This window comes from Lagenorhynchus albirostris, chromosome 10 (genome assembly GCF_949774975.1).
Source record: "Lagenorhynchus albirostris chromosome 10, mLagAlb1.1, whole genome shotgun sequence".
In the NCBI taxonomy this organism is placed as follows: domain Eukaryota; kingdom Metazoa; phylum Chordata; class Mammalia; order Artiodactyla; family Delphinidae; genus Lagenorhynchus; species Lagenorhynchus albirostris.
Genome location: NC_083104.1, coordinates 70484348 through 70509810, shown reverse-complemented (window position 1 = coordinate 70509810; position 25463 = coordinate 70484348). Strand labels below are relative to the sequence as shown.

At 47.5% G+C, this 25463-nt stretch overlaps 1 protein-coding gene and 1 long non-coding RNA gene across 2 annotated transcripts in view; one reads left to right on the top strand and one right to left on the bottom strand.

Moving 5' to 3' along the window:
- Positions 1–4279: 4279 nt before the first annotated feature.
- LOC132528147 (uncharacterized) overlaps positions 4280–25463 on the bottom strand; it is a 44209-nt gene continuing 23025 nt past the window's right edge. Inside the window, exon 3 of the long non-coding RNA XR_009543128.1 lies at positions 4280–5163. This is a non-coding gene — a long non-coding RNA (uncharacterized LOC132528147). The remainder of the gene's footprint in view (positions 5164–25463) is intronic.
- Positions 5337–16808, top strand: TREM1 (triggering receptor expressed on myeloid cells 1). Its single transcript, XM_060163050.1, is given in 3 exon segments — positions 5337–5361; positions 16454–16615; positions 16618–16808. Coding segments are annotated over 3 exon segments (378 nt in total).

Genomic DNA, 25463 nt, shown 5'->3' with positions numbered 1-25463 from the left:
TCAGTTTCATTATTATGTAAAATGTTGTGACACATAGCCTTTTATTTCCCTCGCTGTGCACATGTGACTGTGTTCTCTCATGTAGACCCCAGGAATGATTGAATTGTTTGCAGGAAGGGGATGCCTGTTTAATAGTTGATAAATCTGGACAAATTGATTTCCTAAAAGGATGCGCTAATTTATATGTCCGCCAACAGCTTTTGAGACTGCCCATTTTCTCACAACCTTATCACCACTGGAAATGACCAATCTTTCAAATTCTTATTAATTTAATGGGTGCAAAAATGATCCCCTCTCTCAATTGTTTTAATTTGCATTTTCCTATTTACTAATAAAATTGACCCTGTCTTCTGTATAACTTTTCCATGGGTGTTTTTTGGATTGCAATTTCTGTCCTTTTTTTTTTTAAATTTCTGTCCTTTTCTGTTTCTTCTGTAGAGTTGTTGCCCTACTTATAAAGTAATTCAGACCAGTAAATTTGCAGATCTAATTGGCTTTATTCAGGGGTTCATGAATTGTCAGCATTCCATCTAGAAGGGCACTCCAAGGAGTTGCACAGAATGGAAGGTTGTTATAGGAAGAAGGGTGGGGGGCAAGGGAGCTGTTAGCAAAAGAAAATAAAGCATTATCTTAAGTCCTGGACATCCTTTTTGGGGGGAGGGGAGAAAGGGTTTTATCATGCAGACGGCCTCTTCTTCCTCTGAGGGATTAGCTCATTAGTGCTGACCAGAACATTCCAGACTGGCTGACTGTTCCTGGGGGAGGTTGAGACTGCAATTAGGTACTACGTCTAGGTTAGTTGTCATGGCCTTTAGCACAAGTGGTGCCGATTTGGGCCTGTGGTTTTTCTCTTTAACACCCTTTACTTACTGATTTTATGAGCTCCTTATACATTCTGTATATTTTTTGTTTTTGTTTTTTTTTAAGATTTATTTATTTATTTATTTAGGCTGCGCCAGGTCTTCGATGTGGCATGCGGGATCTTTTAGTTGCGGCATGCAGACTCTTAATTGCAGCAGGCATGTGGGATCTAGTTCCCCGACCAGGGATCGAACCCGGGCCTCCTGCATTGCGAGTGCAGAGTCTCACCCACTAGACCACCAGGGAAGTCCCCAGATATTTATTTTTTGTATAACATATATTATTTTTCTATCCTGTCACTTTTTAAAGACAGTGTTTATAGCATCTTTTGTCATACGTAAGAATTGGTTTTCTAAGTAGAAAATCTGTAAGGCTTTTCCTCCCTGGCTTCTGTGTGGGGAGCTGTTTGCATGGAGGGGCCAGTCCTCTGTGGCAAGGGTGAGGGGCATTCCTCCTGGAAGCCTGATGCAAGCGGAGACCCATTTCCTCAGGGAAGGACTTCACTAGGGACACCGTGGGCGATTGTGAAATTTTAGCAGCTGCAGGAGCCCTGTGTTTCCCACCAGTGCGCCTGAGCTCGCCTCTCGGAGCCAGTTAGGGTGACAGTGAAGCCAGACCTGGGCTGAGTGTGGGGAGGACATAGTCTTGCTGTATACCTGGGCCCAGGGACTGGCAGGTCACAGTGATTTGCTGAGACTCCCTCCTTTACCCCGTGAACAAAGAACAAAGAACTTTGCTCACCATCCAGTTCTGCAAGGGTTAAGTCATAACCCACTGCAGTGGCCCATGACTGCACCCTGAGAGGAATTCGGGGTGCAAAGCAGCATAAGGCACAATGAGCTGTGGACAAACGGGCCCCTAGAGAGTTAGACGCGTATCCCAGGAAGAACTCCAACCACCCCAGATTCTTGCATCTTCCCGTTCACAGGAAAGCACTAAAATCGTTAACTCAAAATATCCGTTCTTTGTGATAAGCAGTGATGTTTTACCAAGATGTAAGCTTGACTGCACATACACCCTGGCCCAAAAACTCACATATAAACTGGCTCCTCCTCTTCCTTCTTCGGAGCAGTCTCCTCAGGGCTGCTGAGCAGCTGTCTCTCGGGCTATAGTCCTCAGTAAGTGTCCCTGAATAAAACTTAAACTCACGACTCTTATGTTGTGTGTTTTTCTTTAAGTTCAACAGCCCTTCTTCTGGGGGTAGGCATGGCCCTGCCCAGAGAAACCCTTCCCATTCCCTCGGGCTTGGGTGTCTCTCCCCAGGAGCCTGGGATAGCTACATGGCCTCAGGTCCAGAGGGCCCTCAGACTGGGGGAGGCGAGTGGCCTCCCATGTGCCACACTGAAACACACCTCCTGGCTGGCCCGCCGGCCGCAGGGCCTCGTCTCTCTGGCCCACCCCTTCCATCTCCTACCATCTCTCCCACCCTCCCCCTCAACCCCTCATCTGAAGTCAAGCGCACGTGCAGGCCAGGTGGAGGTGGTGGTAGCAGAAGGGGTCCTCCCAGCCAATCCGCCCCCTGCCTTGAGCCCTTGGGTGGGGTTGGAGGGTCTGAGGAATGATGTGGTCCCTGGGGAAGGGGCCTGATTCATCAGGGCTCACCCAGCACCTTTGAGAAGAAAGAATTGAGAAGGATAAAGGCCTCCTTAAGAAAGTGGGAGGCCTGGGGTGATGGGCTCTAAGGGCCCAGGAGAGAAAGGAAACAGAGCCAGGAGAAGCCCCTGTCCCCCAGGTGCACAGAACATCTCTGGGCCCTTAGAGACCTCAGCTCTGCCCGCCCTACCCCACCCCATGGCAGCCACAGGAAACTGTTGTGCTCTTGGCTCTCCTTGCCCAGCTACCCCTCCCCCCATTCAGGTGGGGCAGGGGTGGGGTGGGCAGGCAGGGGACGAGTTGAGAAGTCCCCGGAGGACACTGTGGTCATCTCAAGGCTGTCCACTCTCCCCCGCCCCCAGCACTTTCTACACGGTGTCTCTCATTTCCTGGGTTCTGGTTTTATCCCCCCCACCCCCCAAAAGTTGGGCTAAAGACAGTTGACAAGGTCAGAGCGTCATTTGGCTCCTGACCAGTGTTCTAAGCCACTTGGACCTCAGAGGCCTCACGCTCAGGTCTAACTGGTGGGTCAGTGATGTGTTTCCACCCTGGGAGGTTTTGTGGGTACTGGAGGGGAGAAAAGAAAAGAGCTGGGAGCAAAGGAGGGGGGGCGTGCTGAGCAGGGGTCCCCAGGGGGGCTGGGGCTGGCTCAGGAGGAAGGCTGGGAGGAGGGGAGAGGCAGCCTGGGTGCTGGGGGTACCACTGAACCTCAGCTACCCCGCCAGAGGACATGAGGTTGGTGAAATGCTGCTTGAAAAAATAAGTAGACGAAAGAATCTAACCTACTTTCCTTTAACGAATCTGAGGAGTTTTAGAATCAGGAAAACATTGGTGTTTATATGTAATTTACAAAGAAAAGAGCAAAAAACCAAAAAACCTAGGGAGGTAGGTGCAATTCGAGGTGTGGCCATTGCAGACAGCAGCCGACCAGTGCCGAGTTCAGGGCTTCACTGAAACGGGGCACGTTGCTAGGACTGTGGCTGTGATGGTGGCAGCATTTACTGTCATCATCTGTTGATACCAGGTGGGACTCCCCAGCTGTGCCAGTCATCGGGCCTGTCCAGGGGGCACAGATGAGGCTGGAATCCCACGAGGTGCTGCCTGAGTAACCCCCTAAGAAGGGGATGCAGTTTTCTAATCAGCAGGCCCAGAGAGGTGCCTTTTTGTAACCTCCCCACAGGAAGGGGGGACCATTTGTCTTATTTCCAGAGAGGAGCACGATGTGCCTGCCATTGGCACTGTCATCGGAGCTCAGGGCCCAGATATGCCACTCTGTTTCTTTATTTTTAACTCACTGTATTTTTTATGAGGAAGTATTTAAAAATAAATTGCAGATATCCTGACATTTCACCTTTAAATAATTCAGTAGGCATCTCTAAAAAAAGAGCTTCTTGCTACATAGGAAATTAATATTATCACAGCCAATGCAATTAAAAATCATTTCTTAATAGCCTGCGTTCACTAGTCCATATTCAGATTTCCCCAGTAAATTCAGCACTTTAACTTTGAGCAGGAACCCATCTGCCTGAGACCTCTGGCTTCTCCAGATTCCCCTGCCTGGGACCTGGAGCAGAACCTGGTCCCCAGAGGAGCCCAGAAAGAAGGCAGAGAACTGGAAGGAGGAAGTGAAAGACTGGGGTTTCTGAGGAAATGACCCCAAACCTGGGAGCCCAAGGACACCAGCATATTGCCAGACTCTTAGAGGTGAGTGTCAATGGAATGGGGGCTTTGGCACTTTCCTGGGTGCCAACAGGAAACTGTTAAAAGAAAAAGACATATTACAATGTTTAAGAGTTTATTTGAACAAAAACAAATTTGAATTGGGCAGCATCCAATCTAGCAGATAAAGAAGAGCTCTGAGCTTTTCATAAAATGAAAGACTTTTATAGAGGAGTGGAAACAAAGAAGTTATACTGGCAAAAAAGCAGGTTGGTTATTGCAAAGTTGCTTTCCTTTAGGGGATGGCAGGGGTCTATCAGGCAGATAGCTTAACTAGGGGTGATCAGGTGATTCCTGATGGACTGGCTTAAGATTTCGTTTCTGGGATAGCTGAAACCATAGATTAAGTTTTGGTTTGGTGACGTGGGGCTTAGCATAAGTGACTCCATTTTGGGTCTGTTGTCTTGTTTTAACAGAGCTCATGTGAAGTCATGGCTATTCTGACTCATCCTCATCCCCTCCATTTTCTAGAGAAAGAAACAGAGGTTCAGAGAGGGGCAGTGACCTACCCAAGCCCACACAGGGAGAAACTAACCCGGGTCTTGGTTCCAAGCCTTGTTTACCCTGGACCCCTCCACTCACTGGGCTTATGTGCAGAGCCCTTCCCCGCTTCCAACAGCACCCAAGGGGCTCCCAGGCTTCCGGTTGGCCCACAAGAGAACTGAGGATCTGAAAGGGTGATGATGGAAAAACAGAGGGCAAAGTGGAGAAGGTGGCCCCCTAGAGATCAAAGGTGGGAATACAGGGCAGAGTTTTAGAGCTTGAAGGAAATGTAGGAAAAAATATATATTCACATAATTTTATAATCTACAAGGCTTGTTCATTTGCACTGTTTATCTTAATCCTCACAACAGTGTGGAGGTAATATGCATCTCCCTACGGGTGAGGAAACAGGTCCAGAGAAGGTCAGTGACCTGCTGAAAGTGGCAGGTGGCTTTATTGGCGTCCGAGACTCCTGAGTTCCATCAGGATTTTCCATTGCGGCTCCCCCTGCAGTCAGAACAGGAAGCCAGGAGGGGGTCACGGGCTGCTGCAGAATGGCACACAGACGCAGAGGCAACCCCGTCCCCATCCAATTGTATATCAGGTTGGTGGCCCCAGCCTCCTGGTGAGGAGGAAGGCTGCCCCTGGCTGCTGCTGACCAGAAAGGGGTATCGGTGAGGATGCGTGTGCTCTGGGCCCAGCTTGGTGAGTTTCTCACCCTGATTCTTTCCTATGTCCCCTCTGCTATCCACAGAGAAGAGGAGCTGACTTCCTGTAGGTCTGCAAGTTCACCGTCTGCCCACACATTACCTGTCCCTCCAGCTGAGATCAGCTCTTTTGTCTCTGCTGTGTCACAGGCCAGTCCTCTCTCTGCTATACCTCACTCTCTCTAAAGCTCCGCATTTGTTCTGATGCTTCATGAATAGATGATCCTACTTAGTAATCCAAGTAGCTTGGCAATGTGGCTATTTTCAGTTCTGTTTCTAAGCAATGAGGAGATTGGAGGTAGAGACCGTAAGAACGTAGACCAGGTTCACTTAGCCAGTAGGTGAGGAGGAAAGGGGTCCCTGTCACGTGGTGGCAAAAAGTTTGGCAGCACCGCCACCTGCAGTAATGTGGAAAGTGGAAAATGTACCTGATGAACTGGGTGGTATAGCTGAGATCTCCAGGCAAAGTGATGAGGGCGCTGCCCTGTTTTTCTTGTGGCTTATTATGAAATGTGAGAGGAGAGAGAGAAACTACAGGCAGGGCTATTAAATGTGAAGGGAGCTGGGACTTGATGGCTTCGAAAATTCTCAGCCTCTCCAGACAGTAAATGTTGCTAAAATCAAATCCAGAGCACTCTCGGGAAAATATGGTCTAAAGATGAAACCAAGGGTATGATTGTAAAATCCTTTGTGAAGACCTCAGAAAGATCAAAGATAGTGCCTCAGACCGAAGGCCCTTAATGAGTTTAAGGGCATGTGCCTCACAGATTCTTTCAATCAAACATGAGGTCTTCTAAGAAGCTTAAAGACAGTATGGAGGTTTCTAAAAAACTAAAAATAAAACTGCCCTATGACCCAGCAATTCCACTCCTGGGTATATATCTGAAAAAAACAAAAACACTAATTCGAAAAGATACGTGCGCCCCAATGTTCATAGCAGCAGTATTTAGAATTGCCAAGATATGGAAGCAACCTAAGTGTCCATCAACAAATGGACAGATATATACATATATATACACATACATACAATGGGATACTACTCAGCCATAAAAAAGAATGAATTTTACCATTTGCAACATGGATGGACTTGGAGGGCATTAGGCTAAGTGAAATAAGTCAGACAGAGAAAGACAAATACTGTATAACATCACTTATATGTGGAATCTGAAAAACACAACAAACTAGTGAATATGACAAAAAAGCAAAGCCACAGATATAGAGAACAAACTAGTGGTTACCAGAGGGGAGAGGGAAGGGAGGAGGGGCAACATAGGGGTAGGGGAGTAAGAGGTACAAATTATTCTGTACAAAATAAGCTACAAGGATATTGCCCAACATAGGGAATATAGCCAATATTTTACAATAACTATAAATGGAGTATAACCTTTAAATATTGTGAATCACTATATTGTACACCTGTAACTTATATAATATTGTTCATCAACTATACTTCAATTAAAAAAAAGAAAGAAAAGCACTATTCCTCAGCAGCAGAAGCCCAAGGTACAGAAGAGGTCTTATCTTGAAGAGATTTGTGGGGGTGGCTTTTGTCTAATTGAGTGAATCCCAGTAAGATACACAGGCGACCCACACTTTTTTTTTTTTTTTTTTAGGAGAATAACCTTCACAGAACACTGCCAGCTTGGACTGAAAGGCACGAGGGAGCATAACATTTAAAAAGGCCTTTGTGAAGATATACAGATTGCCAACAAACACATGAAAGAATGCTCAACATCACTAATCATTAGAGAAATGCAAATCAAAATCACAATGAGGTATCACCTCACACCAGTCAGAATGGCCATCATCAAAAAATCTACAAACAATAAATGCTGGAGAGGGTGTGGAGAAAAGGGAACCCTCTTGCACTATTGTTGCGAATGTAAATTGATACAGCCACTATGGAGAACAGTAGGGAGGTTCCTTAAAAAACTACAAATAGAACTACCATATGATCCAGCAATCCCACTACTGGGCATATACCCTGAGAAAACCATAATTCAAAAAGAGTCATGTACCAAAATGTTCATTGCAGCTCTATTTACAATAACCAGGACATGGAAGCAACTAAGTGTCCATCAGCAGATGAGTAGATAAAGAAGATGTGGCACATATATACAATGGAATATTACTCAGCCATAAAAAGAAACGGAATTGAATTATTTGTAGTGAGGTGGAAGGACCTAGAGTCTGTCATACAGAGTGAAGTAAGTCAGAAAGAGAAAAACAAATACCATATGCTAACACATATATACGGAATCTAAAAAAAAATAATGGTTATGGGGCTTCCCTGGTGGCGCAGTGGTTGAGAGTCCACCTGCTGATGCAGGGGACACGGCTTCGTGCCCCAGTCCGGGAAGATCCCACATGCCGTGGAGCAGCTGGGCCCGTAAGCCATGGCCGCTGAGCCTGCGCGTCCGGAGCCTGTGCTCCGCAATGGGAGAGGCCCCAACAGTGAGAGGCCCGAGTACGGCAAAAAAAAAAAAAAAAAAAAAAGATTCTCACACCCAGTGTCGGCGAGGGTGTGGGGAAGAACCTATTATCTATGTTTATAGTGGCATATAAGTTGGTCAGCATTTTTGAAGGTGAATAGGAAGGATCTATGAAGTTTAATGTGCATATTCTTTGGCTTGCCGATTCTACTTCTGGGTCTTCATCCCTGAGAAATACACACACACACACACACACACACACACACACACACACACACACAGAAGGACCTGGACAAAGATGTTCATCACACATTGTTTTTAGTAATTGTGAGCCCCTGTCGAGGGTTTATCTAAACTCCCTGGTGGTCTTGCTGCCTGGACACCCATGTTGTTTGGCCAGGAGGCCTGTAGGGGCCTTAAACTGACGCCAGCCCCTCCTAGAAAGCAGTCCACAGAGTCACAAACAAACCTAAGTTCCCCATCTGACTTCCCTAATAGCCCTGTGGTCAAGAGCCTCCCCTGCAGCCCTGGGCCTTCCCTTTACCAAAACCCCACTCATTTTGGTTCGGGCTCAGCCTGGGTGCCCCGAAGCACTCCATCCACAGACCCTAATAAAGGCTTGGGCCCCAAGGTCTGTGCTCTGCCTTGACCTCCCTGTGTGGCCCCTCGAGGCACCTGTGAGTGATAACTTCTCTATTTCAATGTTCCTTGTGGCCTTTTGTTGAACACTAACTCACTATCCAGCATCCTTAACAATTGTTAATTTAACAAAGTCACAGCAGCCCCATGAGGCAGTAATGAGATAACCCGTGGTGCACCTCTTCCATTTGGTACCACGGAGCAGTTCAAAAAGAATGGGGTTCACCTTAGATGTGAACATAGCTCCATCTCTAAACCTCGTGTTGGATTTAATGGTTGTTGCAGAATGGCATGGAGAGTATAATCCCATATCTGTAAAGTAGAATCAACTCAGACTGTATATTTATTTGCTCATGCAAGCCTGTAGCTGTAGAAACTCAGAAATTGTCTGGAAAGCTACACATTCATCAAACAATGGGGGTACCTTTTGAGGGAAGGAGCTTGGTTAGTGTTGGGGGAAGGAGTGGAGAAGGGAACTTTATCTGTTTACTACTGTGGTGCTTGTTTTTAAGAAAGAATCTTTATGTACATGGGGACTTCCCTGGTGGTGCAGTGGTTGAGGATCCACCTGCCAATGCAGGGGACATAGGTTCGATCCCTGGTCCAGGAAGATCCCACATGCCACGGAGCAAGTAAGCCCAGGCACCACAACTACTGAGCCTGCGCTCTAGAGTGTGCTCTAGAGCCTGTGAGCCACAACTACAGAGCCAGCGTGCTGCAACGACTGAAGCCCGCGCACCTAGAGCCCATGCTCTGCAACAAGAGAAGGCACTGCAATGAGAAGCCCGTGCACTGCAACGAAGAGTAGCCGCCGCTGGCTGCAACTAGAGAAAGCCCGCGCGCGGCAAAGAAGACCCAACGCAGCCAAAGAAAAAAAAAAAGGGACCTTTATGAACATAATTTCATATGTCGCTGTGTAATGAAGATAATGTTTTACATGTTATATTGTGTTATATTTTAAATGGTAAAGGAGGTGGGATGGGGAAAATGGGCATTTGCAGAGGACCCAGGAGCCTGTGCTCCCGGAGGCCAGTGCAGGAGGGGTGGGTGGTGACAGCCCCGGGCAGGACACCCCGCCGAGGTGAGAGGCTTGTCTGAAAGTCCAAGAAGAAGGTTTAAATTGAACAAAAGCACAGGAGAACCAGTGAGAACACAGTGCTCAGGAGATAGCCAGCAGAGAGGGGCTTTAGACAAACTTGAGACCAGGAAGTGTCATGGAGACTGGAGCCCTTGATGACCAGAAGAGGGGCTGGTGAAGGGCATGGTCAGTAGTGATGGGGTTCAGGGCAGGCCACCCCAAAATATGCCACTTTGGTATGATCATTTTGAATGAAAGTTACTTGGGAAACAGCTGGTACAAGAAGAACACTCTGACTGGCCTTTGTCTCCCTGAAAGCAGGAAATTAATCTCCCATGTGAAGGTACCCTCCCTGTAGCAGGAGGATAGGAAGCATGCTTATTGCTAGAGACAGGGAGTTCAAGGCTGAGAAAGCTGTAGAAACAAACTTTGTTACTTCTTCATTATTTGCAACCTCAAGCCCAAACCCCTTTGTTTTGTCAAACCTTCACAACTAATTGTTTCTTTGTCTAAAAGGTATAAAAGCTGCCTGCTTTGGTCGCTTCTTTGAACCTCATGTCTTTGGAGTTCCCATACGTATGAAATCAAATTTGATTGTTTTCTCTTGTTGATCTGGCTTCTGTCAATTTAATTATTAGATCAGCCAAAAAGAACCTATAGGCCCTGCCCCAGGCCCTGGGGAATCTTTCCAAGTACCTTGAAGAGCCTCTGACTTGAGCCTGGCCTTGTCCCGAGTCCTCAGGTGCGTCCTGTGCTGTCCAGGTATCCTGAGTGAGAGGAGGTAACAGCGGGGGCATGGGGGGCACAAGGTCCACAATCTGGGACCAGAGGGGACAGTGCCCCTCAGCAGATGGCAGCCTGAGGGAGAGAGAGAGAGGGAAGAGTGAGGAGTGAAAGCCTGAGCTGGTGTTAAGCTAACCATGCCAGAGTGACAGTCCCTTATTCTGCCTGTGCCAGGCTTGTCTTGGTGGCTTCACAGACAAGGAACTCACGTGCTTGTTGGAGTCAAAGTCACGGGCAATTTTGGTTTTCTAAATGACTGCTCAGGGTTCCCCATGCAAATGGTTTAAACCCTTGCAATGGTCAAGATGGAAAAATTTTTAAAAAACCAAATAAAATTATCTGATTAAAGAAAAAAACCCTTCAAGTACTTGTATGTTCCTCTGTCGTAGAATATTGGAAAACTTTGATAAATATGCAATTTGAATCAATTGTGTTAGAGCTTCAGGTCTGTCCCAATTTGTGTCAAACTTCAAAACTGCTTTCAAATACTCAGTTTCCTTAAGGAAATCTTTTTCAGTTTCTAGAATCCTTTTTCCGGTCTTCCCAGTTTCTGGAATCCTTGCTGTGTTGCCCAGGTCTTATCTCCTTCCACCTGGTTGACAGCAAGAGTCACCCAACTGGACTCCCTCCCTGCAGTGTGGGCTGTACCTCCTGTACCTGGTCTCTGGAGGTCACAGAATTAATGGTGAGCTTTAGAAGGAGCATGGAGGAGTGGAAAGAGCCCTGACTCAGTCTGATCGTGTGTGTGTGTGTGTGTTTGTGGGTGGAGAGGTATTGAGAAGATCTGGTCCTGAGCCCACTCCTCTGTGGGGGACCAGAGCAGAGGGGCCCAGGCAGGAAGACTCCAGAAAAAAAACATCTAAGGGAAGGCCACTGGAAGTCTAGCCAGAGCTGTGGACCTCACGGACTTGATGGGAGAGAAAGTGTAATATTCCTATTTTACAGACAGGGAAATTGAGTCCCCTCTGTCCCTGCAGCCTTACTAAGAGGGAGGAGCGGCAGGTGGAGCTGCCTTTCCTCAGCCCTCCTGGGACTGCTGTGGTCTCAGCTTCTCCCAGATTCCTCTTGTGTCCTGAATCTTGGGGTTGGAGGAAGAAGTTACAGGTACTCCCTAGGTCAACAGAGTGGGTATGGGGGCCATCCTGGGCTGTTTCCTCTAACAGGGCCACAGACTATGCCACTCCTGGCAGTGACCCTGAGTGCCCCATTTCCCAGGCACCTCCCAGAACCCAGTTCCCACAGAGCCACCTGCCCCCAGCTCCTCCTGGGGGAGCTGCACCTGTGAAGAGGAGATGGACCTCAGGACTGGGGACAGAGACTGATTTGGGGCATTCTCTCTCTGCAGCCTCCATTCGCAGAGATCACACTGAGCTTCCAACAAAGGCCCAGATATTCAGCAGAGTCTGCACCCACGGGGGCTCTGAGACCTCGGCTCTGCATGAAGGATGCTCACCCCATTGACACCGGTGGGGAGACCACAGCTCAGAGAAATGGTGACTCCACCTTCCAAGTGCTCACTGTCTGTGGTGGAGGGAGGACCCCTTGTCACACAGCAAAGAGCAAGTCGGAAGGACAGAGGGCCACAGGGAGTAGGGTGTGGGGAGAAGGTGATCTTGGGACCCTGCTGGGAGGAGGGAAAGGAGGGATCGGTGGGAAGCTGCGGCGCTGTTCACACACACACACACACACACACACACACACACACACACACACACACACACACACACACACACACACACACACACACACACACACACACACACACACACACACACACACGATGGCTGTCGTAGCGCGCTTTGGCCAGCAGGGGGCGGGGCAGCCCGTCCATCACGCCAAGCGCACCCCAGGCTCCCTGGCGCTCCCCTGCTCTGCTGCAGACCAGCCCTGGCTGAGCTCCCTGTCCGGCCCGGAGCTCTGAGCTCGGAGGCCTGGGCCCTGGTGATGCCACTAATTCACTGGGAAACCTTAAGAGAATCAACGAGACTCCTCGTGCCTCAGTTTCCTCACCGTGAAAGGGGATAGTGACAACCGCTTCACAAGGATTTTGTGGAAATCAGATTAGATCAGTGGTAAAATAGATAGCTAGTGGGAAGCAGCCGAATAGCACAGGGAGATCAGCTCGGTGCTTTGTGACCACCTAGAGGGGTGGGATAGGGAGGGTGGGAGGGAGGGAGATGCAAGAGGGAAGAAATATGGGGACATATGTATATGTATAACTGATTCACTTTGTTATAAAGCAGAAACTACTAACACACCATTGTAAAGCAATTATACTCCAATAAAGATGTTTAAAAAAACAAAAAACAAAACAGAACAAAAAGAAAAACAAAAAACACTGATGCCTGGTTCCCACCCCACTGGGATCATTTCATTGGTCTCGGTCTGGTTTGGGCATTGGCATCTTCTCACACCGCCCAGGTGATTCTAAGGTGAAGATAAGTTTGGGAATTCCAGAGTTAGATACTCAGGTGACCAGGCTTTGGAAACTCTAAGTTGAAAGTTTGTTTTTAACTCTTTCTCCTAAGGTCCCTTTTTTTACTACCTTATTTTCATAAAATTCAAATTCCACCTTCTCTCTCTTTTTATCTTCATAGCTCCTGCATGACCTCTCGAAATGGAAAATGTAGATTTTCCTAACAATCTGAACTCAAATTACTCAACTATGCACTCCTACCACCTATGATGTTAATAAACCTGTGATGTAAAGACACATGAAATCATTAGTTAGCCTGAGCTGAGGGCTTGTTTCCTAGGCTCCTGGGTGGTGTGGGCAGTGCAGGGCCAGATAGTTGTGAAATACCAGTTCTCTTCCCAGGAAGGTGAGTATAAGAACAAAAACCGGGGTAAAGAAGTGGTTCCAGGTCATTGTTCCAGGTTAGTCACCAGCTCCAGTCCCCAGGAAATGGCTCAGAACACTCCATATTTTATCTCGGACAACCCTGCTGCTGAGGAAGATGACAGACTCCAGTGGGAAGGAGAGACTTCAAGGAATGAAAAGGGACCTGGGCCAGGAAGAGGGTCTGATGGAGGAGAAGGCATGGAACAGGGAGTGAATGAACTTCACATCCTGAATTCCCCCCTCCTTCCCCTGCTCAAAAATAAACAAATGAGGGGCTTCCCTGGTGGCACAGTGGTTGGGAGTCCGCCTGCCGAGGCAGGGGACACGGGTTCGTGCCCCGGTCTGGGAAGATCCCACATGCTGCGGAGTGGCTGGGCCCGTGAGCCATGGCCGCTGAGCCAGTGCGTCCAGAACCTGTGCTCCACAACGGGAGAGGCCACAACACTGAGAGGCCCGCGTACCGCAAAAAAACAAAAAATACAAAAAAAAAAACAACAAAAAAACCCCCAAAAAAACAAAAACAAATGAGACCTAATGAAACTTAAAAGCTTTTGCAAAGCAAAGATAACTACAAACAAGACAAAAAGACAACCCTCAGAATGTGAGAAAATATTTGCAAATGAAACAACAGACAAAGGATTATTTCCAAAATATACAAACAGCCCATGGAGCTCAATATCAAAAAAACAAACAGTCCAGTTAAAAAATGGGCAGAAGACCTAAATAGACATTTCACCAAGGAAGACATACAGATGGCCAAAAGGCACATGAAAAGATGCTCAACATCACTAATTATTAGAGAAATGCAAATCAAAACTACAATGAGGTATCACCTCATGCTGGTCAGAATGGCCATTATCAAAATATCTAGAAAAAATAAAGGCTGGAAAGGGTGTGGCGAAGAAGGAACCCTCCTGCACTGTTGGTGGGAATGTAAATTGATACAGCCACTATGGAGAACAGTATGGAGTTTCCTTAAAAAACTAAAAATAGAACTACCATATGACCCAGCAATCTCACTACTGGGCATATACCCTGAGAAAACCATAATTCAAAAAGAGACATGTACCATGTTCATTGCAGCACTATTTACCAGTCAGGACATGGAACCAACCTAAATGTCCATTGACAGATGAATGGATAAAGAAGATGTGGCACATATATACAATGGAATATTACTCAGCCATAAAAAGAAACGAAATTGGATCATTTGTAGAGACGTGGATGAATCTAGAGACTGTCATACAGAGTGAAGTAAGTCAGAAAGAGAAAAACAAATATCGTATATTAACGCATATACGTGGAACCTAGAAAGATGGTACAGATGAACCAGTTTGCAGGGCAGAAACTGAGACACAGATGTAGAGAACAGACGTATGCACACCAAGGGGGGAAAGCAGCGGGAGGTGGGGGTGTGATGAATTGGGAGATTGGGATTGACATGTAAACACTAATATGTATAAAATGGATAACTAATAAGAACCTGCTGTATAGAAAATAAATAAAATAAAATTCATGAGCAGTCAAAAAAAAAAAAAAGGCACTAATCCCATTCCTGAGGGCAGAGCCCTCATGACCTAATCATCTCCCAAAGACCCCCCCTACCTCCTAATACCATCACCTTGGAGGTTAGGATTTCAACATATGGATTTTGGGGGGACACAAATATTCAGGTTAATAATAGCAGCAATAGTTGTAGGTAGTGGTAGCCTGACCTTGGTAGTGGTAGGCAGTTTGACCCAGCATTACTGTCTAGCCCATTATTTGGTATTCCATGGAGGAAGGTATCCCAGGCCTGGGTGGATATACTGTAGTCTCTCAGTAAAGTTATAGAGCCCTGCTGTGTCCTGCTGAAAACACAGACCTGGATCTTCTTACTGCCATCCTACTTGGTCCTCCCATCAGCAAGGCTCCATTGGACCAGACCAGAAAGTCATTCCAATTCTAGGTTCAACATCCAAGAGTGTGATTAAAACTTTTGTCCTTGTAATCCAAGGGTTCTCAGCCTCGGCACTATTGACATTTTGGGTGGGATAAATTTTTGTCATGGCGGCCGTCCTGTGCATTGGAGGAGGTTTACCAGCATCCCTGGCCTCTATCCATTCGATGCCATTAGCACCCCCCTGCTCCCAGTTATAACAACAGAAAATGTCTCCAAGCATTGCCCAATGTCCGCAGGGGGAAAATTGTCCCCAGTAGAGGACCACTGCTGTGACTCCTTGACATCCCATAATATTTAGGACTCTTTTGGATGCAAGCAACATAAACCTAACTAAAGTAAAAATAGGAGGGGGGATTTCTTGGCTCAGGCAACTGGGAAGTATGAGGGGTGCTGGTTTGGAGCACAGCTGAGTTCCTGCCTCAGATAATGTTGCCAGGTCTCTCTCTGTCTTTCTCTCTCTCTTTTTCCCTTTCTTTCTTTGCCTCTGCTTGGCCTCATTCTCAGGCAGACTATTTCCTCACAGTGGAAATGTAGCAATTGAAGTTTCACATCCCACTGACCAATCAACACAGCCAGAAAGAGCTTTCTCCTCAATAGCTGCAGCAGTCTCAGGGAGGATTCTGATTGGCCCAGCCTCAGTCATGTGCTCATTTCTAGGCCAATCAGCATGGCCAGGATGATGAACTTCTTTGATTGGCTAAACCTGTGTCTGTGTGTCCATCCTGGAGAATAGGGTCAGCCCCATCAGTAAAGCTACATAAGATGAGAAGGATGAGCACCCTGAGAAAGAGGTGCTCTGCTACCCAAGGAAGGGAGAGGGGAGAACCACACAGCCAGACATCAATGTCCACCATGTCCTTGAGATGGCTTCCTCACCGTTTTTCCAATAGTCTCTTGAACTGATCTCTCTCCCCTGACTTAGATGAAGTTCCTCTAGCTGTTCAGTGGAATCACTCTCTGCTAGTAGCATGTCTTCACAACCACTCTGCACCCTGCACATCCTTCTCTATAATCTTTCCCTCCCATCATGGCCCTGTTACTCATGGTCTTAGCATGCAACCCAAGCTCTGTCTTTATTCAGGCAATTTCTTCCTCTCAAAAACAAACATTTATAAAAGTTGATTTGCACAAACCATATGCAGTCAGTCTAGCTCTTGTAGTAGAAAAAAAAACAACTCCATAAAACTACTCACAGTGATAAGATCTGGGGTCTAGTGCTAACTTGCAGGGAAAGTTGCATCTTCTCCGGACACCTTGAGGATCTTGTCTGAAAATTGGGTGATTGAACAAGTAAAAGAGGTGGCTCCTCTTTCTTTTTTCCAAAGAGAGAAAAGCTGTTCCGCACAGAGCCTAACTCTAATTCTCTACTTACAGAAATCCAAACTGCATCTGAACTGCCCGAGGAAAAGTGTACTCTAGCAGAGGAGCAGACCTTGAAAGTGGACGGTCCCATCACCCACGACACGGACTCCAACAGCCGGAAGGCTTGGCAGAGTCTGAAAGATAAAGGGGAGGTCCAGACGCTGGCAATCACAGAGTCTCGGGGGAGTTTAGTCAAGTCCTGGTGGGGAGGTACTTCCTAAAAGACGTCCCCAGTGAGAGCACGCTGCACGTCCGAATGACCAACCTTCGAGTGGAGGACACAGGACTGTACCGATGTGTGATCTACCAGCCTCCCAAGGACCCCATCATCCTGTTCTACCCTGTCCACCTGGTGGACCAAGAATGAGTAACCTGGGGGTGGGGGGTTGAGGGTGGGGAGAGCCAGGACGGGTGGGGGTGGAGCAGTGGTGGTAGCACGAACGGGGCTGTGCCTCAGGATTCCTAGAAGCCTGTGCTCCCCCAGAAGCTCCTTGTCTCTCATTTGAGGTCCTTGAGAGACATTTGGTCCAACAGTAAGAAGGGGCTTCTTTGTATGGGATTCTTCTTGGGGAGTAGAGCCTAACGTGCTATGCTGTTGTAGGAAGTGGGTGAAAGGTGAGCGGTGGACTTGGGACAATTTAGTCTCATTCTTCAGGTCTTCATGTAGTAGTCAATTCCTTGGGAAGCCTCTGTGAGTCCCCTCCCCCTCCTAAGGATGCATCTGAGGGCCCTCCTGTGTGCTTCCAAAGCAGTTCTCCCCAGACCTTACTGTGGGCATGAATCACCTGGGGATCTTATTTCAAATGCAGACCCCGATGCAATAGGTCTTGGGTGGGACCTAGATTCTGCATTTCTGATCTCTTTGATAGACAGCACTATTTCACTGGATTAAGTAGTGGCCAGTTTCCTTACCTGTCTCCCCTATTCATATCTGAGAACCTTGAGGGCAAGACCTGAGCCTTGTTCAGCTCTATATCCCTAGCAACTAATGAAGTGCCTGGCACACAGTAGGGCCTCCGTAGATGTTGATTGGATGAATTAAGGAAAGCAGATTAGAGGGAGGCAGGTTCAAATTCCTAGCACCTGTGGAATTCTAAGCCGAAGGAAGACAAGATACATATGCAATATATTAATAAAGATAACTTGTAAAGCAATATGCCACAGGTACAGGTGAGTGCAAGGCAGAGAGAATGGTATAAAGTAATCAGGGAATTATTCTTGAAGAAGGTAGGGGTATATGGATTGGTGAAGAATAGTAGGCAAGTGCATTTCTAAGGACATGAATAGCTTGGAAATTCCTTCCTTGTTCCCTATCCCCCTCCCTCCATCTTTCCCACTCTTCTTCCCTTCTTCCCTCTCTCCTTCTCTCCCTCTCTTCCTTCTTTCCTTTTCATTGTCTCTGACCCAGACAGATGCCACACTATTTCTTTAATTTTAGCAAAAGGAAACCTTGCTTCATGAATGGCCATGTTCATTTCCCTCCTGAGTTCCATTTACCCTACCACTCATCCATCCATTTGTCCAACCACCCAATGTGCCTTCTTACAGATCCTTCGGGTACCCCTGCCTCAGGTGAGAATCCTACCCAGAACTTTGCTCAGATTCCCACCCTTCCTCCTATCACCACCAACTACTGAAGCAAACTCCATCCCAGCCCCAGGACTGTGACCCAACCCCTCCCCACGTCAGCTACCAGCGTCTCCTCTCCTGGCCTCGAAGTCACCCCCCCACAAATGTGACAGATGTCACCAGGCATGGTTTCCAGGTCTCTGGGCCCCTGGTTTGGACACCAAGCCCTTTGATTCCCAGTCCATGTGCTGAGAGTGAGGGATGGGAAGGGTGCAGCAAGGCAGGGGTGGACTTGAGTCACCTCAGTTGGGTGGACCTTCCCAGGGGAGGAAGGAGGTCGGGCTGGAGTGAGGAGGCAATGGTGAGGCTGCCACTCTCCCTATGGTTCCCCTCTGTTTTGCTTCTTGCACACCAGAGGAGTAAGAGAGGAAAATGGCATCTTTGCTGAATTCCAGTGGCTCAGCCAACCCCTGATGGTGTAGTGGAAAAAGAGATCCTGGATTCTAATGTCAGTGAGACCGAGTGAAAGTGTAACTCTGGGCCAGTCAGGAGCCCTCTCTGGCTTCAGTTTCCTTGTCTCTGCAGTAGGGTGGGGTGGAGCTCGAAAAACCAGAGCTGGAAGTGACAGTCTAGCCAAACAGCTCTGAGCAGCTGCTCCATGTTAAGATTTCCTGGACTGTTAGCTTTGGCTTTTTTTTTTTTTCAATACTGATGCATGTGACCTACTGCAGACCAACAGAATTAGAATTTCTGGAGGTGGGGCTGGTCTTAGTATTTTTTCTGAGATCTTCAGGAGGCATTTTTAATGTGCAGGCAAAGCTAAGAATCACTACCTTTGCATGCACACCCCTCCATACAGCTTATTATTAAATGTTGATTTATGTTAGAACATATTTATCATTAAATATTGAATGAACAGAGAAAGAAATATTCTTCCATAGTCCCACTAATCTATCATGTCTTTTTTCTCCATCTTCTAGTTTTTATTCATGCTTATACATATTTTAACATAGCAATAATTCTAATTATACACATTTTCATTATTTTTCTGTGCTAAAACTGTTCTCCAATGTTGCTACCTAGTCTTTGTAATTAGAATTTCAGCATACTTTTTTATCAACAGAAAGCCATATATAATCATTTGCCTTAGACATTAGATTATTTTAGACATTGAGATTATTTTCATTTTTTGTAGCACTGATAACTCTGAGATGAACATATATTTGCAGATGTCTTTTTCTTTTTTCTTTTAAAAAATATTTATTTATTTATTTTGGCTGCACCGTGTCTTCGTTGCGACATGTGGGATCTTTAGTTGCAGCACGTGGGATCTTTAGTTGTGGTATGAGGACTTCTCAGCTGCAGTATGCAAACTCTTCGTTGTGGCAAGCATGCAGGATCCAGTTCCCTGACCAGGGATCGAATCCGGGTCCCCTGCATTGGGAGCTCAGAGTCTTACCCACTGGACCACCAGGGAAGTCCCCTCTTTTTCTTCTTTTAAATTGTTTATTCAAAAGAAATTCCCTTAAGAGAATTTGAACATTTATATTGTTCTGTATACATATTGCCAAATGGTTTTCCAAAGATTGGAAACAATTTGCAGTGGGATCCCTAATGCATAAGGGAAGCAGCATCACTGCAGGCTTGTCTACAGGGATTTGGTATTTAAAAAATATACCTGTCAAAATAGATGTGAGCTGGGACCTGCTTTAATCTCTCTATTACTGTGGACTCTGAGCTCCATAGCGTAGAGGCAGCACCCTTTCCTCCTTATGTTGTGCCTAAGTGCCTGCTACCTAGAAGGTGCTCATTAAATCTTGAAAATAAATGATCTAGTGAGAGTCAATGTTTTTCTTTTTTCACTAATTTTCCAGCATGTAAATTGAGAGCGCAAACCTTCGCCCACATTCCTACTAAAGGCTGCATCTCCTTCATCTATTTATCTGTTAATTAACAGGAACCATTCTATGAGTCATATTCCAGTCAGGGAAGCAGAAGCCACTGAGCTGTTTGAAAAAGAGAGAATTTAGTGGAGGGAGCCGTTTGTCCAGGTGATGGAAGAGCTGAGACACCAATCAGGGGATGGAGGGTGTGGTGCCCCTGAGGAAGCCACTGTCTCCCTGTCGTAGGAGGGTTCTGCTGAGGCAGGCCATGGGGAAATTCTTGTGCAAATGGTTTAGGAAGTGATCTCAGGTAAAGCCATTCGGGAAGTGGGACCGGGGAGGGAAGGAAACCTAGCAAACGGTGTCATAACCAAGGCGAGTCACACAGGAAGAACCTTTGTTCAGTCCTGCAGGGGGTTCTGGGGACCACGGGAGTTGTCTGTATGTGGGGGGCTGGGGAGCTGCAGTGTTTGTACTCCCAGAACTCAGTGAGGGGCCATCCCAGAGGCACAGGAATTCCCAGGCACTGTGGCTGGGGTAGAGGTGGGATGGGGTGGGATGGAGTGCGGGTGTCTGGCCACCTGCGTGCAACCTCAGAAAGGGATGCAGTTCTGGCCCTCGAGAGTGGACACGTTCTAGGAGCTCCGTGCAAGAAAATGTTCAAGGGCTGGGAGGGGATAAGGCAGGGCACCGGCAGGAGAGACTTGGAGAGGATGGAGTTAGCGGGGCTGGGACCTTCAGGCAGCAGGGCTGGAACCGGGCACAGGCTGGCAACGCAGAGGGCACAGCTGCAAGCTTGAGGGTCCAGAGAGGCGCTGCCTTCCAGGCCGTGCCCCAGTCCCCAGCCAGCGCTGCCAGCGGCTGAACTTGGCTGGGCTGCCTCAGACATCTAGTTCCCGGAGATGCAAGGCAATGCCGCAGGCTGGGGGTGGATTTTAGCGCAAAAGGACCTTTGCTGCTTTTTATCGCCATTCTGTCATTTCTCCCTTTGCTGGTTTGCACATTCAGTTTTAAGTTTTGCATAGGCAAATGTGTTGATTTTTGAATTATTTTGTGTTGATATTTTGAATTGGTTTTATTCCTTAATTGTGCTTGATTCTATTTCCTGGTTACTTCTCTATTTTTTCCACTTATTTTAATCTTAATCCATGGAGGGGGGGGGTGTTACTTTACTTTATGGTATAAATTATAGAACAAATGCCTTTTTCTTCATCTTGTTATCCAGATACCACAAGACTATTTACTAGACAATTCTTGCTTACTTACTGGGCTACCAATTTCCTTAGATGCTAAATTCTTAGATACCCTTAGATCTATATCTGGACTTCTATTTGTTGCCCTGCTGCCGATTTCTCTTTTGGACCCTGTGTCTCTATAGATTAATTGTGCTCGAACCTATTTCCACATCTGCTGAGTCTAGATAGGCCAAGTTTCCTCACTCATTTGCATCTCTTTCTTATGGTACCTACTGACGTTTACCCAGGACTTTTAGAATCATGTTGCTAAAGTCTATAAAAATTCATGATGGGATTTTTCTCAGTTTATAGATGAGGAAACTGAGGCCAAAGAGGTGATGTGACTCTCCCAGGAAGTAGGTCCTGATGCTGAGAATGGAAACCAGGTTTCCTTGCTGTGGGAGCCCTCGCTCTCTCTGCTGCATCACAGCAGGAAGGAGCCTCGTCAGCCTGCCCTTTCTCCCTGATGCCTCTCTGGACATGGACCCTATGCTCTCTACTAAGTATATTTCTCATCAGTAGTTTTAAGCAATGGAACAAGCTAAATGCACAGGACAATCCCAGTTAGTATGGGGAAAGGAAGGATGAGAGCAGATGAACTAAGGGGCGTGAAGGACTTTTGCACACGCTCAAGTCTGCAACAGCATGCGTGCCAACAGCAGCACTGAATCTCCTCTCTTCCCCAGGGCCCCTGGGACCAGCACTGTCATTCCCGTGGCACGTGGACTCCTGAGTAAGAGCCTGGTCTTCATTGCTCTGTTTGCTGTCACGCAGAGGTCATTTGCATCCTAGGCGCTGGAACCCACGAGAATGAACTCTGACCTCCATCCACGTCCATCTGGCAGTTGTGTCCAAAGAGGAGTGTGAGGGGCAGCGGATGGGGTAGGGGGTCAATGACATGAATTGAAGCTGTAGCACAGGTACTTTCTAAGGCTCAGGATCCCACCTTCTTGGCCCCACTAACTCCCCTCACTTCATTGATAACCTTGGGTGTGTGCTTTGCCCCCTCACAAAAGAAGCTACTGCCCCAAACGTGCCATTCCACCAGCAGCTCAGGGTGTGCATTGAATACACTGTCCAGTGCTTTTCACTGTCAATGTCTTATGGGGGTCGTGAGGCACAGGGGGCACAGCTGCTCACTCTGCCCTGGTCCTTGCCCTGGACCACAACATTTTGGCCTGAATTGGACAGACTTCCCACTAGAGAGCATCCTGTTCGCCCGACTGCCAAGGCCGTCCTCTCCTCTACAATCAGATGTTTACGTTTCTCCCCTTAATTTATGGCCCTTTCCAACACTCCCAGAAAAGACTGTTGAAAACCACGGAACGAAGAGAAGATGAGATCCACGGTGAGGATTCCACATTTGGGAGGATGAGCTGGGATCCAGGGCACAGGACGGAAAAGAGGATATCATCATTTGACTACTGCGTGCGTTTATTGTGTGCATCATCAGGGATGCACTTTGCCACTGGATCCTCAGAACAGCCCCATGAAGGCAGAGAAGTGCGTGGCTGGAAGGAGACCACGTGAGAAGTAAATCTCCTCTTACTGGCAGGAACAAAAACTAGAGCTCCTTTACTGAAGACCACGCACCTAAAAGCCATATAGAATGGAATAACCGGGAGCCTGCTCTATCTAAATGCTTCTTCCTTGTACCACACGAGGGGCAGGGATGGTGGGTGACCGGCTCTCACCAGTTAGGCTCCTGAAGGCTGTCCCCCATGTGCACTTTCCCCCTCCTCTCTCTCTGTTCCTTTAACTCCCCTTTCACTCCCAAGCTCTTCCATAAAATAGGCATCCAGGGCCACCAACAGATTTAAATCACTAGTTTCTGATTTTCTACCTCTTCTGACTCTAAAGGGGAAGGGGTCTCATTAGTGGGGAACAGATGATAGGTCCTTCCATTCCCATTCAGGAACGGCCAAGGTCAATATCATCCTAAATTCCCCAAGAGAAAACACACTCTATCACCCACAATCCACCTCGTGTTAGGAAAACACATTCTTACCATCAGGTTGCCCTTCCCCTACTCCTGTGAGCTAAGGTACAGTCTTCCCCTCCCTGGCCCCACTGCCATCATATGAGGACTTCCTCACCAACCTGGGGCCTGAACCCTCCAAGAGGATGGCACTGACCCCATACAGATTATCTCTGATCATCCAGCTGAGTCCATTAGAAGGTGATGAAGGGAATTCATGTCATCCTGGTGCCGTGGTGAGAGTCTTCTGAGAGGCACTGGATCCAGAAGCTGTTCTGCTCAGCACATCTATTGATATTTTCCTGGCCAAGAGAACCCAGCCACACGGAGGCTGTAAGTGCATGGCATGCAGTGTTTGCTTTCTCAGGTGGCTTGTTTGGGACCTGCATTTCAGCAGTTTCAATGTTTCCTCTGTTTGTGAAGTTGACAAAAAAGGCTAGGGCAAGGGAGGAGCCACTGTTAAATGCTCTCTAGGAGAGGCAGAGCACTTTAGGGCAGTCTCTTTCAAACTGTAGTCCTTAGGCCACCCGCATCAGATACTCCTGGAGCATTTGTTTAAAATGCAGATGCCTGGGGTACCCCCCCAGCCAGACACCCACTGAATCATAGCACGGGCTGTCTCTTGGTGGTTCGCAAGCTTGTTTGGGAGATAGGGTTCTAAGGAGTCATCGTGCTCCTTTCCAAACACCACGACACATTTATATATTCATCCTGAGTTAACCAACTGCATGATTTGGTGTGCTTGTGTGATTAATTTAATTATAGATGAAATAATACTTCAGTTCAATATATTAAACTCGCCTGAGGAATTACACACACTAAATTGGAAGGCAAATGGTTGTACTGGACGCTCTCCCACTTGCACCATCAGGCCCACTCTCCATCCTTTTCCTCCCTGGTCTGTTCCTGGGAACTGACCAGGGTCCCTTTCCCACCAGCTTCTGGCTGGGTTTGGCCAGTAGGCAGCAAGAAAGAAGGGCAGGGGATGGAAAGAGAATGAGGTCAGAGTTTTTATCCTCTGGGTTCCTTCTCCGTGGAGAGGCACGAGGGGCCCTCAAGGCCCCTTCAAGCCTTGCATCAAACAGCTGTTATCTTCAAGTTTGGGCAACTGCTCCGGTCCCTTGATTTTAGGCCACGGCAAGTAGTCACTCACCACTGCTCCAGCCCCAGGGTACTGCAGCCTCCCTTAGTGGTTTCCCCGAATTCTACCCACACTTTCATTAAACACTTCTCAGTCACCTGTTTCAGTGAGCCACCTCTTTCTTGCTGGGACCTTGACCTACACAACAGTGTTATGTGGTTAATTACACAGGCCTTGGAATTAAACAGGACCCAGGTTTGATCTCAGCTCTGTCACGTCCTTGATGTATGTCTGATCTTGAGTAACTCAGTTAATCTTGCTAGGCCTCAGCCTGAAGATATTCCTCACTGCCTCAAAGGGCATAATAACCAGGGCTTCCCTGGTGGCGTGGTGGTTGAGAGTCCGCCTGCCGATGCAGGGGACACGGGTTCGTGCCCCAGTCCGGGAAGATCCCACATGCCGCGGAGCGGCTGGGCCCGTGAGCCATGGCCGCTGGGCCTGCGCGTCCGGAGCCTCTGCTCCGCAACGGGAGAGGCCACAGCGGTGAGAGGCCCGCGTACCGCCAAAAAAAAAAAAAAGGGCATAATAACCAATACGAGTCATGATTCTTGATGCTACCAACTGAATCCAATCCTGGCTAGCAAAGGAGTTTAGAAAGATATTGGTAGCTCACAGAGTCGATGAGAAGGCTGAAGGACCCGTTTTAGAAAATGGCAGAAACCAAGTTATAGCTTGAGACAGTCCAGTGGTGTTGCCGTTGTCACTGCCCCTGTACACTTGAAGCCATCAAGTACTTGCCACCATACTATTCCTGGACTCTCAGTGCTTCAATTGCCTCTAAGTCACTTACAACTGGCCCTGCATCTTGTATCACACGCCTAGGATCCAGAATCCTGGGCAGAATCATGCATTTGCTCATACTTAGGTCAAGTCACATGTCTGTACCATAGGTGCCAGGGAGAAGGGGCAGAAGAAGTATCTGCCTCCATGCTCAAGGGAAGGGGGCCTCGTGAGACCCACACACTGGGGCATATCCCCCAAACGGGAAAGCTATTGGGTGCTGGAGAGCCAAAAGATGACAAGTATTCATTACACAATCCCAAAGCTGACAGAATTAAACGAGATAACCTGCGTAAAGCACCTGGCACACAGTAGAACTTCAATCCATGGAGGTCACTCCTAGTGCTGTTATAATTGTGGTCTCCAAGCTCATGCCTAGACTAGGAGCTCAGGGAAGCACACACCTCAGACATAGGGAGAGCACCTGAGGAATGCT